Here is a 17,991-nt window from a genome sequence, read left to right on the forward strand (position 1 = left end):
CCTCTTGCAGCTTATCGTACTGATGAAGGTCAACCCTGGGTCTTGCCTGTAGTGAGGAAGGTGGAACAGGAGATTGCTAATGATAACAGTCTTAATCATGAATATGTACCCATTCTGGGCTTTCCAGAGTACACCAAACTTGCTTGTGAACTAATACTCGGAAAGGACAGCCCTGCCATTGCGGAAAATAGGGTGAGTCTACCAGTTTGTGAAAATATGTAAGTTTAAATGCCCAAATTGGGTAGAGGCATGTGTGTGGAAATATTCAAAAATAGTGGCAAGGAGCTGTATGAAACTATCAGTAAAATTACAACAGTAATTATTTGAATGTTCAAATGGAAATGTAGGATTTAAATGAATTCATTCGTATTCTCTTTTACCTATCTTCCCTTTTGAAGGCATGCATATGATTTTATTCTCTTCCCTGCACTATAGATGAAATTTAGTTTCATAAATTATTGGAATTCTATCTGTCCTCTGGAACCTTAGTTAGGTCAGACTACTGCTCTTGACTTACTATGCCACTGGTAATAGATTTACACTGATTAAAGAGCAATTCCAGAGCAAGACAATATTGAATAACTCCTAACTTCTATTCTGATGATCAGCATCTTTTAGCACTCACAGGTAGCTGAGACTGAATTGGCATTGTAGTGCTTTAAGCTTTATCTAAAACAACAAAAGCGCTTTATAGTAATATTTACAAATGTAGGAAAACATGCTGCAGTACTACTTTGACATAAATTTAGCTCCTTTGAAAAAAAAGATAATATGCATGCCCAGTCAGATAATGCACTTTCAAAAATACTTTTTAAAAAATGCTTTGACTAGAAAATGAACATTTGAGATGTATTTCATGGTCTGCAGAGTGCTACTAAACCAAAAGTGAAACAACGCCCATTTATTTTATAACCCTGGTGCAGAAGGTTGTAAATAATTAATCTCAATTCTGCAGTTTCATTTAAACCTGACCTAGTTTAAAATATGTCTTTAATTGACAGATCTGCTTGACATTACATTTTTCTTTTGTACATCTGGCCTAGCTAGATTAGTTGTTGTTTATCCATTCATGGGATTTTGTGTTGTTCTCTACATGAATTGCTGTTGAGAGTGTGCTGTTTTAGATATATCATGAGTTGCTAAGGTTGTTGTTGTAAGTCTAATATCACATATGGGTAGATTTCCTTCCCTAAAGAACGTCAGTGAATCATTGGCTTTTCACAACAATCCAATAGTTTCATGATTACAATTACTAACTTAATTTACAATAAAAAGAATTCCGTGGTTTCCATGGTAAGATTTGAACTTTTCTCCAGTCATTAGTCCACGTCTCCGAGATTACTAATATGTAATATAATGACTGTGCTACTGTGCCCGTTGGAAGCATGTAAAATTGCTGTTACACCAATGTAAGATTCTGAGGTTGAGCTGAGAGTGTTAGTTTCTTTGTGTGCTCAGCTAATTATTTTGTAGGAGGAAAATATAATAAACACTGGTATTAATAGTGGTGAATGACCCACCTGTATGTTTTCAATCATAAAACTAAAGAAGTGCTTCTCTCTTGTTTCAGGTAGTAATGTGATGAAGTCTTTTCATGAACACTTTTTTTTATTGTTGCATTTATATTTTTAGGTTGACCTGTGATCTTTCTATAACAGGTAGGTGGTGTGCAGTGTTTAGGAGGGACAGGTGCTCTTCGAATGGGTGCTGACTTTCTGCGTCTTTGGTACAATGGAACTAATAACACATCCACGCCTTTATATGTTTCTTCACCTACATGGGGTATGTGTTTGTCTTTTAAAATTTGAGCTTTTATTTTAAGAAATGTAAGAGTTCAGTCCTATCAAGTACTTTCTGCAGTTCGTGATTTGTCTTGGAGAGTTGAAATAAAAGGCAACATAGCATTAGTCTGGATTTTTAATGTCAGTGGTGAAGGAGAGGAGTTCTTCACTTTTTCTTTATTTATTCATGAGATGAAGATGTCATTGGCTAGGCCAGCATTTGTTACCCATCCCTAATTGCCCAGAAGGCAGTTAAGAGTCAACCACGTTGCTGTGGGTCTGGAGTCACTTGTAGGTCAGTCCAGGTAAGGATGGCACTTTGCTTCCCTAAAGTACATTAGTGAACTAGATAGGCTTTTCTGACAATTGATAATGAATTCTAGGTTATCATTTGACTCTTAATTCCAGATTTTTATTGAATTCACGTTCCATCATCTGCTGTGGTGGAACTTGAAGGTGTGTCCCGCAAAACATTACCTGGATATCCATGGTTAAGATGTGGCATTGGGGGCCAGGGACCCGAAAGTCATGGAGGAGGTAGAGGGTGTAGGTGGTGAACAGAATGTATGCAGGGTGATCCTCGACCAAGGGGGACAGGACGGTGTCAAGGCCTGAGGAGATAAGTTATCACTGCAGTCCTCACTTCCTCCTGTGTACAATTTTGTGTTAAGAACTTGTACACGTCAGGAATTGAATGACTTAGCCAAAACCTGTTTCAGTGTCTTGAGAAGATATTAAAATTCCATCTATTTGTGCTAAATATGATTTCAATGATGAAAGATCAATGTGCTGACCCATTTTAATTTATTGTGAGATGCTGAGTCAGTTTTTTTTATTGTATAAACTGTTAACCTTTCTTTTTTATCCTGAATTTGTCTACACAGTTATGAAGAAATAGAAATTGATTCATCGGCAAGCTAAAGTTGAATAGGAGACTTTGTGAATAAGTACTTTGGAGTCTGAGACCCTGCAGGGTCCAGATTTGATCAGTAGCTTTGATTTCTTACCCTGCTGACCCCAGTTTCAATCATGCCTTTGTGAAGAGGTTGCGAACTGGTGAACATGGCTTCTCACCATGCGGGAAATATCCACTGTACTTGCAAATGACCCCAAAGAGGTAGTGTAAGTGGTGGCCTGGAAGCAGACATTATGTTTTACCCTTTCAGCAATAGTGGTGTGTGTGGCAAGGAAACCAACGAAAGGAGGGTAATACTCTTGAACAGCACACTGTTTTTGATTTTTGCTCTTTCTTGAATTGGTGAATACATTCAGTGGTGGGAGCACTGCATTTGATCAGCTCAAGGTTAGACAGAAAACTCAGCTTTAATTTCTTCTTTTGATCATTTGAGTCCCACTGTATGGACATACAATGAGAAGAAGTGTTGGGATCGACAGTGAAACACCCTATGTTGTCTGGTACCTCTTGACACTTGCTTTGATTTACAAACATTTGAACCATGTGGAACTAAACCCCAACAAAGAGTGAAATGCATTCACACAGTTTTGTTGACAACTGTGTTCCGAGTTAAGTTGTCATTTGCTTTGTCGATGATTAGGATGCTGAGAAAATCTTGGGAAATTCTGTAGCTACTAAATTGAGCCAGTGAATGTCTCTCACATTATATTAATTAGGTTATGATAAATGACTGGTCTCAAACAATTCTAAGCTCTCAATTCTTTGTGTCCTTGAGATCACACAATGATCTCATTTAAAGTCTTTGAAAGTGAGGGTTAAGTGTAATCTCTTGAGTTCCTTCTTGATATCAAATATTATGAAAGATTCCTGTTACTATGATAAGAATTCTAAGCAGATAGCAATTCCTCTCCTTCATTCAGTCTGTTTCAAAGTATAACATGGCAGCAAGAGACCCTAAAAGTAGAGCTTTCTTCAATAATTATGATTATATTTGCAATTCATAGGTTACTTTTTATCTTTCTATCTATTAGCAAATTAAACTTTGTATTAAACTCTTTAATTTACTGCTGGATATTTCTGCAATCCTTCTTTTAATTCTGCGTCTTTGAGATGAATTTTGTAATGCAAGTAATCCCTTTCGTTAACTGTTATTTCAGCCTTACTTCTTGGAGAACTAGCAAGATTGGGTTTATGTCTTTCTATTTATCCTGCAAGTCTGGTGTGCAATAATTTGCTCTTTTCAAATCTAAGGGAGTGTTAAGGAGTAACCAGGTCTTGAGTGCCTGCAGCCACTAGTGAGTCATGAGGCTGGATGGAACTTTTCTAATTGGTGAACCCGTTGAGTTTTTACAACAATTACCATCTTTGTGGTCACTCACATTGGTGCCAGACCACAACTTGTGGGTGCCATAACTGCTACCATATTCCATTTCATAAGCAGTTTAATATTGGCATTCACCTCATCGAGCATATTCCAGAGCACTGTCTGAGTAGAAGATGCAGGGTTTCCAGAGTTGGTACAGACTAAAAAGCGTTCATTTTTATTGAAGTGATGGAGATCGGATTTATCTTGTCCAGCTATTGTCAGAATATCCATTTGTCACTGTATTTATGGAACAGTTTCACTTTTACTAAATAGCACGTGTTAAACTCTGTCTCATGACAAATGTAATCACCTACTCTTTCAAAGTGAAAAACTAATGAAGCCTGCAAACCAAGAGTCAGGAAAACCAAAGCAAATAACACGTCAACTCCACAATTCTCCTTTGCAGAGGCATTGCTCTTCATTAGCTTCACATGCATAAGCTTTAAGGTTTGAATGCCATTGTTTAATTGCATTGTGAATATTTTGTTATAGCCAACCACAATGGCGTATTTGGTGCTGCAGGATTTACTGACATACGTAACTATCGTTACTGGGACCCAGCCAAGCGTGGCCTCCATCTACAAGGGCTTCTGGAAGACATGGAGGTATATTTTGTAAAATGTGTTTTTAGTTTTGGCCATTTTCTAAAATTATGTTTAGTGGAACACTTGGCTATTTTGCTCTTTCAAGTGCTATATATGACAAAACCTATATATGGTTATCTGAACGAGATGGGTGGGCACTATTCTGTTCGGTTAATCGATTATTCGGTTAATCGATTAAATGCCTTTCTTCAGGGGCTCGGAGTTTTTGAAGTCTGCTCCCCGTTCAGAACACTGCAGCAGCACACAGCATGCGAGACCCCGTCCCCAGAACCCTTTCCAACACCGCCCGCCCCCCCAACTGCCCCCCCCCCCAACTCTCTGGTGTAGCCGGATTGTACACCAACATCAACACCACTGCTGCTGCTACTGCAGCTACTTTTGTGAGGTGAGTCTCTAAATAGCACACACACAGCCACAGCCACACGCACAATAATGTTGGAGAGATTAACCGGGGGGGGCGGGGCGGGGGTGTTAGGGTACACCCCTCTGTAGAATTCCAGGGAAAGTGTGGGGAGAGAGAGAGGGCGGGAGGTCAGTCAGTTGGAGACTGTGCCTGTTTAATCACTATAAACAAAAGACGCGATCACTGTTGGAAACACGTCTTTGATGTAATGTTTCTGTCGGGACCTTGAGATCTCCTTCGGATAATCTGATATTCGGATAATGAGATTCCTTTGTAATTAAGGCCTTGCTTGTGACTTGCTTGAGGCCTGCTCGCCATCATGGAAAGATTGTCTTCTTCGTAACTCTTCCTGTGATAAAACCTCTAATTTTGATCCCTCTTTATTCTGTTGATGAATTGCCAGACTAAAGCTAAAGCTTAAAAGGAACCATTCAGGGACATTAGAAATATAGAAAGAACAATGGACAATTGAAAGGAGAAGTTCAGCGGTGATGAACTAGCAAATAGCACAAAATGAATTGAATTTGTTAAGAGGACTGCCAAAATATTCATTTGAAAGAACAGGTAGGATGAACTGGATGACAGGAATAAAATATCAGTGGAAGGTGAAGTTAAGTCAAAGATAATGTATAATGAATATTTTAATGACTGGTGCTGAAATATTAGAGATCTCTATCAAAGTTTGCTGGTGACATAAAAGGAACTGTGGCAAATAGTGATCAAATGTATACTCAGAAAGATCCTGAAATGGTTGGAGTGGGGGAATGTTGCTTGAGTCACAAATATGCCATTTGTATTTTAGATAAAATAATAGTTGACCACTGTGCACCGATTTGGATGTCCCATTATAAAAAAAGGACATATTGAACAGTAACTGAATCGTTGCGGAGAGGTTTAAGCTGAATAGTGATGCCACTTTGCATTTATACAGCTCATTGCACAATACCTAAGCTCTTGTGTGAAGTATGAATAAAATACTGGATACTATCTGTGGATCTGGTACCTGTGGATTTATATTCTAATACCACTCCTGACTAGGAGATGGTGGCAGTAAATGAGAAAAAAAAATCCCTTTAATTTCTATGTAGCAGGCAATAATGAAATGTCTGGTTCTTAATGGGAATTGCACACTGATCTGCTTGGAATGGTTGAATTTCTATGGACTGCTTTGTTTACAAACGTGGAATGCTAAGGATGGCAGTATATCACAAAAACTAATCTGCTACAGGTTCTTTACAAAAGTACTGTCACAACACATGACACAAAGACATCATGGATTTTCCCACAATGAGCAGTTGGCAACTGCTGTACCAATGATGACAGCTTTCCCAGGAAATAATCTCAAGTCGGGTTGAACAAACCTTTTGTCCTTGTGAACTGTTTAGGCGTGTAGATCGAGAGGAACAGAAGTAGTTTAAGTCTTGGCATTCAAATTATTGATCCATCAATTAAATGGCAATGATAAAAAGTGTTTCATCCTAACTTTGAGATCACTGAAATTCAAACCAGAGTTAAAAATAACCTTCCTTTATTCAGCACATTAAATGATCTCCGAATTTTGCAAAGTAGCTTGTCAAGTAGCTTTGAAGTATACTTATTTTTGCAGTGTAGGAAATAAAGCAGAGATTAAGTTCCCACAAACAGGAATGATAAGTTTATCTGTTTTAGATATTGAACGAGAAGTAAATACTGGCTTGGAGAACTGCCCTCTTTTTGAAAAGTTCTGTGGTATCCTTTACACTCAATTGTGAGGGCAGAGGGAGAGTTGGTTTCAAATATCATGCAAAGATAGCTGAAGTTTTTGATGCTGTTACTGAACTTGGGGATCACATGGCCTTAGATTGGAGATTGAGCACCTTGAGTCAAGAGAGTTGACTGAGGAAAGTTTAGAATGCTACTGATTGTATGGAGATTCGGTGTGAAGGGGTCTGGGGAATCGAGTAAATCAGTTAGCACAGATGTTAGTAACCTAACAGGATTTTTTTTTAAAGACTAAAAGGACTGTGGATGCTGTAAATCAGAAACAAAAGTGGAAGTTGCTGAAAAAGCAATTCTGGCAGCATCTGTGAAGAGAAATCAGAGCTAACATTTCGGTTCTGAGGAAGGGCCCGAGACCTGAAATGTTAACTCTGATATCTCTTCACAGATGCTGCCAGACTTGTTGGGCTTTTTCAGCAATTTCTGTTTTTGTTACTAATATTTAATGGTTGCTTTTTCTCTTCACCACTAGAATGCTCCGGAATTTTCCATTTTTGTGCTGCATGCGTGTGCACACAATCCGACTGGTACGGACCCAACACCAGAGGAATGGAAGAAGATTGCTGAGGTCATGAAGGTGCAGTAAGAGCTGTTTTTAAGTCACAAAATCAACTGGATACTATTACCACTCATTTGGATATCTTTGTGTCTGTGCATTTGAAGTTGATGTGAGGAATATTGAATTTAATGGTTTTAATCATTTGAATAAATAATGTCTAAAATAACTCGAATAGCATTTTATCTTCAACATGTCATGCACTGATTAAATTCTGTTTGTCAGGTCATAATGTAAGAAATGAAAGGTTGTCAAAAATAGTCCCATACTTCTAAAAAGTTTCATAGCTGTGAACTTCGCATTGTAATATCTTTGTTTCTCATTGCTGAGCGTTTGGTATAAGAATACAGTTTGATTTACAAATAGTTACTTTACAAATACATATTTTGCTGCCAGCCTGAAATCTTTCGGTTGAACTGGACTGAACTTTAACATGGACAGTGGCACAGTGGTTAGTACTGCTGCCTCACAGCTCCAGAGACCCGGGTTCAGTTCTGACTGTGTGGAGTTTGCACATTCTCCCCGTGTCTGCGTGGGTTTCCTCCTGGTGCTCCGGTTTCCTCCCACAGTCCAAAAAATGTCCAGGTTAGGTGGTTGCTCTTTGGCGGGTTGGTGTGGACTTATTGGGCCGAAGGGCCTGTTTCCACACTGTAAGTAATCTAATCTAATCATTTTATGTGGTTGTCATGCAGTGTTCAGAATCTCAGTTGGAATACATTAGTTACTAGCCTGTTATCAAAAGTATAGAATAAAAATTTCCAGCATGCTTAATAATGTGTTGGACCTATCTTCTGAACTGAATAGGATCTGAAGTGGTTGTTGAGAGATAGGACAGAGTACCTTTTGATTGCACACTCCTTACCTAGTACATTTGAGATAATATTAACTTGTACATTAAAGAAAGAGACTTGCATCATATGGCACCCTTTAGTCATCATTAACTCCATGGAGTCTGGTTGTATCTGTGAAGTGAGGAGCAGAGGTTAAGTTCCCTATGTGATGTGACTCCTTCTGAATGTTCTGAAGAAGTCACGTGGACTCAAACATTAACGTAGTTTCTATCAGGTGATGCCTGACCTACTGAGTTCTTCCAATCATTTTTAAACATTTTTACGCAGAGAAACGTAAAGTTTGGGACACATACTTGGGTTCAGATAAAAGCTGAAATATCAAAACCAGACTTCAAAAAATGTCCCCATTGTAATCAACTAGATTTTAAATGCTGTTCTGCTAATATAATACTTTTTTTCAGACTTGAATTGGTTATTCAGTAATTATTACTGTTCTCATTGTTTAGAAACTCACACCTAATCAAACAATTTTATTAATATCAAACCTTTAGTGGGGCTTCTAGCAAATATTTCAGTGGAAATACAGAAATTATTATCAGATCCATTGATTTTGCAGATTGCTATCTTGATGAAATGTGTTAGTGTATGGATGGGGTGACGAGGGAGGGTCTCATGGCCCATGCTGTAGCAGCGAATGAGGGTCTGCAACTGCAAGATTCCTTCACTCGTATGAATAGTTACAGATGAGTGATGATAACACATACTGATTGTTTGCTGTCTGAAAACTCTCTCAATCCAGTTTCTGTTGTATTTTTCTCTGTTCAGGAACAGATGTGTAAATATGGATACCTTTGGAAATCCTGCACTACCTATATCAATTTTATAATAATGGCATAGTGGGCCAGATGCTGTAAATTCAATAACTCTTGGCAGAAAGTTGGCAATATCCCTTAGTAACAGTTGCACTTCACTGATGATGTCTCCCAGCACCATCCTTGGTAAACTCGTAAACTGACCTGTCCCTTAACAACTTTCACTTAGGCATAATACTGGCATCATTTAATCACCGTTTTTGATTGTGATGTTTTGAGTGAGCTGTCTGTTACAGACTCAATCATCATTTGTTGTCCACTTAGGACTGTGCAGGGACAAAGAGCAAATTAAATCTGTTGGTAAACTTGCTGAAACAGCTGAAAGTATAGTCACCTGAATTATGACTGTGAGCTAAAAGTAATTTTTTTTCCTTTTGTTTCTGTGTTCTCTGCATTCTCATGACTATACTTTTATACTTGTTTACAGAAGAGGTCCCTTTTTCCATTCTTCGATGCAGCCTATCAGGGCTTTGCATCTGGTGACCTGGATAAAGATGCTTGGGCTGTTCGTTACTTTGTGAGCCAGGGGTTCGAGCTCTTCTGTGCACAGTCTTTTTCTAAAAATTTTGGACTATACAGTAAGTAATAGTTTCCTGTCAATTTTTAGATCCTTAAGGCATCAAATGCTTGAGAGGAACCAAGCGGCAAAGTAGCAACAATACCTACGGATATCACATATACCTCCAAACAACTTGAGAATTCTAACCTTTTTATGGTCTAAGCATAGATGGCACATTCTGATGCACAAACCTAATAAAGGTGAGAGAGCTCTAAGTAGTTTGACATTTCTAGGCGAGCCTGAATAAGTGTAGTAGGACATGGGCCTTTAAACTAAGCTGTAGTTGTTCCCAGTTGTTGCAAATTTGGGCCTGCTTTTGATAAGTGCTTAGGTTCATTGATTTCTCTTGCCATTTTAAGTGCGCTAAGCTACCTTTTTGATTTTTGCTATGCCCTGTTATGATCAGGATCAGATTTTTTGCATCTGTCAGTTGTAACCTCCAGGGGAAGCCATGTTGAGACCAGAAGTAGAGAGGATTGCTTTAAGTCATCCAATGACTTTATTAAATAGTGAGGTTAAAAAAATGGAGAACTGGTATAATCTAAATCTTTGTGTCACTCAAAAGACTTTTATTTGCAGAATGTTGCAAGATTTGTGAAGTCCTACTTGTATCTGCAAATGAGTCATTTCCCAGGACATTAGTTATTGTCAACCATGCATAGTGCCCAATGATGCTTGCTTGTAATATTTTATTTATCTTCTGTTTTAAATCCCCTCTCCACATCTTCCATGACAAAATATCTTTAAAAGTAAATCCATAGCTAAAGGAGTGAGCACTTCTCCCCAATGATCTGGAGCTAACTCTTCTGCATTTCGTAGGGAAGGATGATGACTACTTTTTCTTTCCTTTTGTTTTGAGTTGTTTTTGGTTGGAGGATATACATAAATCTGCTCAACCGCCAAACACTACACCACCTGGTCGGCATCAGTTCAAGAAGGCAGCTCACTGCCGCCACCTCAGTGGCATTAAGGACGTCCTTCAGGTGAATGAGGAAATAAAAAGCTTAAAGCAAAATGCATTAAAAGTGCGATGTTGCCAACTGCCCACCACTTAATATCCTGTGCTTGGTTAGAAAATTGACACGAGCTACTGTCGGGAGAAACGAATTAGGAAAGAAACGTTCGACTCAATGACTGAACTATTCATAGTTTTTCTTAAAGAAAATCTTAAAATCATTGCAAATTATTTCATAATTTAAATATTTGTATCATGTGTACATGTATAAGAACTATACAGCAGAAAAAAATTGTCCTTGATTATTTCTAAGACCACAAGATATAGGAGCAGAATTAGACAGTTGAGCCTCCTGAATCTGCTCTGCCATTTGATCATAAACTGATACGTTTCTCAACTCCATTCTTCGGTTTTCTTCCCATAACTTTTGATCCCCTTACTAATCTAGAACATATCTATTTCAGTCTTAAATACACTCATGACTTGGCCTCCACAATCTTCTGTGGCAATGAATTCCACAGATCAACCACCCTCTGGCTGAAGAGATTCCTCCTCATCTCAGTTTTAAAGGGTAGGCCATTTACCCTGAGATTGCGCCCTCCGGTCCTAGTCTGTCCTACTAGTGGTTGCATCTTCTCCATGTTCACTCTATCCAGACTCTCCATTTTCTATGTTTCAATGAGATCCTCTCACCTCTAAACTCACTATGGAGTACAGACCCAGAGTCCTCAACTGCTTCTTCTGTGACAAGCCGTTCATTCCTGGGGTCATTCTTGTAAACCTCTTCTGGGCCCCCTCCAAGGCCAGCAAATCCTTCCTGTGATATAGGGCCCAAAACTGCTCAGTATTCCATGTGCAGTCTGACCAGGGTCTTATACAGCCACAGCAATACATCTCTGTATAACCTCACACTTTCCTAGCAAGTTATTTTGAGTCAGAGATTGTTCTGTTAGGCCAGGGATCATTTAATTTCTGAGTCTCAATTAAATAGTCTGCTGCTATACTGATATCAGGACTGTTGAGTGGGAAAGAAATCTGTTCAGGGCACGCGCTCTTAAAGGTGATGCCAAAACCAAGAAGAAGAAAAAGGATGAAGCTGAACGATTCCTGGGTGCAAGGTGGGACCATTACTGCTCAAGTTTATCAAATTCTTTGGCAGTTTTGCAACCTTACTTTTTTTTCAAGTGATGGCTGTCCATGTCAGAATTGAGCATTTGCTGGAATAATGTGGGAGACAAATGACTTCACTTAGGGTCAGAGTTACACAGCACAGAAACAGGCCCTTCAGTTCAACTGCTCCATTCTGACCAGTTTCCTAAACTGAAGTAGTCCCATTTTCTTGCCTTTGGCCCATATCCCTCTAAACATTTCCGATCCATGTACCCATCCAAATATCTTTTAAATATTGTAATTGTACCCACCTCTATCATTTCCTCTGTCAGCTCGTTCCAATAACGTACCTCCCTCTATGTGAAAACGTTGCCCCTCAGGTCCTTTTAAATCTCTTCCCTCTCACCTTAAACCTATGCCCCTAGGTTTGAACTCCCCTACCCTGGGGAAAGGACCTTGACTGTTCACCTTTATATATACCCCTCATCACCTTATAAACCTCTATAAGGTCATCTCTCAGCCTCCTACTCTCCAAGGAATAAAGACCCAGTCTATCCAGTCTCTCCCTATAACCTGAACTCTTCAGTAGGGTAACATCCTTGTAAATTTTTTTACACCCTTTCCAGTTTAATAACAGTCTTCCTGTAACAGGGTGACCAGAATTGTGCGCAGTGTGGCATTACTGATATCCTTGACAGCTGTAACATGACAGTCCAATTCCTGTATTCAGTGTTCTGACTGATGCAGGCAAGCATGCCGAACACCACCTTCACCACCCCGTCTACCTGTGATGTCACTTTCAAGGAACTATGTGCCTATACCTTTTCAGTAAGGCATTTGATAAGGTTCCCCATGGTAGGTTATTGCACAGAATATGCATGGGATTGAGGGTAATTTAGTGGTTTGGATCAGACATTATCCAGCTGAAAGAAGACCGAGGATGGTGGTTGACAGGAAATGTTCATCCTAGAGTTCAGTTACTAGTGGTGTACTGCAAGAATCTGTTTTGGGTCTACAGCTGTTTATCATTTTTATAAATAACCTAGATGAGGACGTAAGAGGATGGGTTAGTAAATTTGTGGATGATACTAAGGTCGGTGGAGTTATGGATGGTACTGAAGGATGTTGCAGGTTACAGAGGGTCACGCTTAAGTGCAGAGCTGGGCCGAGCGGTGGCAAATGGAGTTAAATGTGGAAAAGTGTGAGTTGATTCACTTTGGAAGGGGCAACAGGAACAAAGAGTACTGGGCTACTGGTAAGATTCTTGGTAGTGTAGATGAGCAAAGAGATCTCTGTGTCTATGTACATAGATCCCTGAAAGTTTCCATTCAGGTTGATAAGGGTTGTTAAGAAGGCATATGGTGTGTTAGCTTTTATTGGTAGAGGGATTGAGTTTGGAGCCACAAGGTCATGCTGTAGCTGTACAAAACTCTGGTAAGGCCGCATTTGGAGTATTGCGTACAGTTTTGGTTACCGCATTATCAGAAGGATGTGGAAGCTTTGGAAAGGGTTCAGAGGAGATTTACTAGGATGTCTTAGAGGAAAGGCACGGTGGCACAGTGGTTAGCACTGCTGCCTCACAGCGCCTGAGACCCAGGTTCAATTCCCGCCTCAGGTGACTGACTGTGTGGAGTTTGCACGTTCTCCCCGTGTCTGCGTGGGTTTCCTCCGGGTGCTCCGGTTTCCTCCCACAGTCCAAAAATGTGCAGATCAGGTGAATTGGCCATGCTAAATTGCCCGTAGTGTTAGGTAAGGGGTAAATGTAGGGGTATGGGTGGGTTGCGCTTCAGCGGGTCGGTGTGGACTTGTTGGGCCGAAGGGCCTGTTTCCACACTGTAAGTAATCTAATCTAATCTAATCTAAAAAGGCTGAGGGACTTGAGGCTGTTTTCGTTAGAAAGAAGGTTGAGAGGTGACTTGAGACATATAAGATAATCAGAGGGTTAGATTGGGTGGACAGTGAGAGCCTTTTTTCCTCGAATGGTGATGGCTAGCACAAGGGGTCATATCTTTAAATTGAGCGATGATTCATGTAAGACAGATGTCAGAGATATTTTCTTTACTCAGAGAGTAGTAGCTGCATGGAACGTACTTCCTGCAACAGTAGTAGACTTGCCAACTTTAAGGGCATTTAAATGGTAATTGGATAGACATACGGATGAAAATGGAATAGTGTAGGATAGATGGGCTTCAAATTGGTTCCTCAGGTCACCACAACATTGAGGGCCAATGGGGCTGTACTGTAGTGTAATGTTCTACATACCTCTAGGTCTCTCTTGGTTGAAGAGGCTGGTGAAACTTGGACTGTCCTCTTTAAGAAAAGAAAAGATTCAGGGAAACTTTAAGAGATGTTCACAGTGTTAAGGGATAGGGACTTGAAAAGGACAGTGGATAAATAATTTGAAGGGAATACAAATTGCAAGGCAATCAGGAGAGAGAACAGGATTGATTGCATCTGACAAGCATAATGTCTTGTGTACTGACACTATGATATCCTTCAGCAACTTGTCTGTGCAGTACTGTTAAAAGGCCAGAAGGTGGCAGGCACTGAGTGCAAGTGCATAGGGTGTAGCACTATAGATGGGTAATAATTTACACCTGTTTCTTTCCTAAAATAGATGAAAGCTTTTGCTCAGGGGCATGTGATGCTCAGAAAAAAAAGCTTGTGTTTTGGTTTTGATTTTGTTCCATTGGGTCCTGAATAAACAACTGTTGTGTTTTTTAAAAATATGCTGGAAATTTTCTTTTTCAAACAAATTCTGTAATTGTGTATTAAGCTGCACGTTAGCTTAGTTGGCTGGGTGGCTAGTTTGCACTGCAGAGTGATGCCAACAGTGCCGATTCAATTCCTTTACCAGCTGGGGTCAGCATGAAGTTCCTGCTTTCTCAACTTGGGCAGCACGGTGGCACAGCGGTTAGCACTGCTGCCTCACAGTGCCAGAGACCCGGGTTCAATTCCCGCCTCAGGCAACTGACTGTGTGGAGTTTGCAAGTTCTCCCCGTGTCTGCGTGGGTTTCCTCCGGGTGCTCCGGTTTCCTCCCACAGTCCAAAGATGTGCAGGTCAGGTGAATTGGCCATGCTAAATTGCCCGTAGTGTTAGGTAAGGGGTAAATGTAGGGGTATGGGTGGGTTGCGCTTCGGCGGGGCGGTGTGGACTTCTTGGGCAGAAGGGCCAGTTTCCACACCGTAAGTAATCTAATCTCATCTAACTTCAGCCGTTGCCTGAGTCATGGTGACCCTCAACTTAAACCACCATTAGACATCTTTTCTCTAATGAGAGAGCAGCCCTATGGTCCTCTGTAATGGTGATTTTATTAGTTATTCGTTTTAAGCAACATTTTACTTTGCCACAGTTGCAGATAACTGACATTTATACACACTGTTTCTACTTTGGGAGCAATTAGGAAATTGTATCCAAAATGCAATTTAAATTGCTAGTTGGGTTAGGCTTCAATTTTGTGCTAAAATGAATTTGAATATCATTGTATTTTCAGAGGGCTGCATAGTAGAGCTCATGTGTTGCTTTCATTAACTCTTATAGTAGTCATTGATATATTTAACAACATTAGCAAGAAAAATCTGTGCTTTGAATAAAGACATCCAGCCCTCTGTCTATGAGTAACCCGGCTTTAAAATCATTGAATTTTTAAATATATTATTTGAAAACTGGCAATGGGTGACACTGAAAATGACTAGAGAAAAACTACCGTTGAAATGCTTTACTCGGACCTTCTCCCTCTGCATTGAAAAGACTTGGTGAAAATTAAGTTTGATGAGCATTGACAGTCACAGTTTCAAAAAGTTAAACACTTTGAAATTAATTTTTAAAAAATATCAGTTTGTGGAATACATCTATTCAATGTGGATGAAAATAAATCAGTGTATAAGGCTAAATTTTGTACATCAAAAGGTCTGCTTTGATCTTTTGGACTAGAGTCCACTTTTGCAAATGACAGTTTCTAACCTCTAACTTGCAAGGCTGAGATTCGTATAAACATCACATAAAGGCATCAGGATAGATATATGAATAGGAAGTGTTTAGAGGGATATGGGACAAGTGCTGACCAATGGGACTAAATTAGTTTAGGATATCTGGTCAGCATGGACGTGTTGGAACAAAGGGTCTGTTTCGATGATGTACATCTCTATGACTTTGTAGGTGGCACAAAGACAAAGTGACAATCTGAAAATGACAAAAAGCAACAGCATGATATTTGATTTCCAAACCCCCATGTGTCAAGAGGTAGGCATGCCCCCAGTGCTGGTCTTTGTCCCTGCTCACTGGATGTTGGTCTCAGTTGAATGAGGAGATCTAATTTATAACCTGCTCAGTGATGTCCAGGTGGGTTCTCATTACAGAGAACTTAGCTCCTGACCTCATTACAGCCTTTGTTTAAACATGGACAAAAGAGCTGACTTCCAGAGGTGAGGGGATAGTGACAGCCTTTGATGTCTAAGCTATATTTGATTGAATGTGGCATCAAGGAGTCTGAGCAAAACTGGAATCATTGGATATTAGGAGACGAACTCTGTGCTGGTTGAAGGGCTCACAGGAAGATGGTCATGGTTGTTGGAGTTCAGTCATCTCCTCTCCAGGACATCTCTGCAGGAGTTCCTCGGGATAGTATCCTACGCTCAGCCATCTTCAGGTGCTTCGTCAAAGACCTTCTCTCTATCATTAGATCAGAAGAGGGGATGTTTGCTGAGGATCGCACAACGTTTAGTACCATTCGCACCTCAGGTCCATGTTCCAGTGCAACAAGATCTGGAAAATATCCAGCTTGGGCTGACAAATGGCAAGCAACATCCGTGCCACACAAATGCCAGTCATTGACTATCACCTATGAGACAGTCTAACCACCACTCCTTGACATTCAGCCATGTTACTGTCACTGATTCCCTCACTATCAACATTCTTAGGGTTACTATTGACCAGAAACTCAACTGGACTTGTCACAAACATTTGGCTGCAAGATCAGATCAGAGACTAAGAATACTGCAGTGAATAACTCAGCTCCTGATTCCCCAAAGCCTGTATATCATCTACATGATACAAGTCAGTGATGGAATTCTCCCCACAAGGGTGCAGCTTCATCACCACAAGAAGCTTGACACCATCTGGGACAAAACAGCCCAGTTGACTGACATCACATTCACAAGCATCCACTCCTTCCACCATCTACAAGATTCATTGCACATAGATCGTCAGACAGCACTTTCCAAACCCACAACCACTTCCATCTAGAATAATAAGGGCAGCAGATATATGGCACCACCTGCATGTTATCCTCCAAGCCGCTCTCAATCCTGACTTGGAAATATATCACCAGTCCTTCACTGTTGCAAAAACCTGAAATTTTTTCCTTAGTGGCATTGTGGGTCTACCTACAGGATGTGGACTGCAGTGGTACAAAAAGACAGGTCAATACCAACTTCTCAAAAGAGACAGGCAATGAATGCTGGCCAGCCAGCGAAGCCCACATCCCATGAATGAATAAAAACAGATACTGCCGAAGGGAAGCTCTGCTTGGCATCCATATCAACTTGGCCTGTCCCAACCACTGGCATCTCTGGTTGCTTCTTCTCATGCATAGGAGCCAGTTTGATCTTATTTGATAATCACCCTCCTCAAGAAAATAATTCCTGAAAGGGGATTGGTCTGCACCCAGCCAATTGTTACATGGAAAGCACCTTAGAAAATTCAGCAATATAATTAAACGAAAAACTGCAAATGTTGGAGATCTTAAATAACAACTAAGAAACGATAAGAACATAATCATCCTACCAGCAGACAAAGGCAGAATGACGGTCATCCTGGACAAAGCAGAGTACATCCAAAAAGCACAACAACTACTTGCAGATACCAACACCTACCAAAAGAGGGAGTTTGACCCCACCCCACAACTCACCAATAGGATAAACAACACGCTGAGGAACCTACAAAAAAAACGGACAGATAACCAGGTCGGACCTACAAAGAATGAAACCTGAAAGCAACAACACCCCCAGATTCTATGGACTACCTAAAGTGCACAAACCAGACATCCCACTCAGACCCATAGTATCACTACCAGGGACACCATCACACAAACTGGCCAAAGAACTACAGCAGAAACTGAAACACCTGATCAGCAGATCCAGACACTCTATACAATCAACACAGGAATTCTTGGACATCATCAGAAATATACACATAGACAAGGAAGAAACCATGGTCTCATTCGACGTAACGACACTGTTCACCTCTATTGACAAAGCCCTAGCCAGAGAAACAATAGCCAACCTGCTGAACAGACATAACAGACAACAGGACATTGAA

The 17,991-nt window shown here is 40.3% G+C and overlaps 1 protein-coding gene across 1 annotated transcript in view; it reads left to right on the forward strand.

The window, feature by feature from the left end:
- got1 (glutamic-oxaloacetic transaminase 1, soluble) overlaps positions 1 to 17,991 on the forward strand; it is a 55,250-nt gene that overhangs the window by 15,401 nt on the left and 21,858 nt on the right. Inside the window, exons 2-6 of the mRNA XM_043713033.1 lie at positions 11 to 192; positions 1,659 to 1,782; positions 4,556 to 4,668; positions 7,302 to 7,406; positions 9,476 to 9,626. Of these exons, the coding sequence (XP_043568968.1) occupies positions 11 to 192; positions 1,659 to 1,782; positions 4,556 to 4,668; positions 7,302 to 7,406; positions 9,476 to 9,626 (675 nt within the window). The remainder of the gene's footprint in view (positions 1 to 10; positions 193 to 1,658; positions 1,783 to 4,555; positions 4,669 to 7,301; positions 7,407 to 9,475; positions 9,627 to 17,991) is intronic.

Source organism: Chiloscyllium plagiosum, chromosome 22 (genome assembly GCF_004010195.1).
Source record: "Chiloscyllium plagiosum isolate BGI_BamShark_2017 chromosome 22, ASM401019v2, whole genome shotgun sequence".
In the NCBI taxonomy this organism is placed as follows: domain Eukaryota; kingdom Metazoa; phylum Chordata; class Chondrichthyes; order Orectolobiformes; family Hemiscylliidae; genus Chiloscyllium; species Chiloscyllium plagiosum.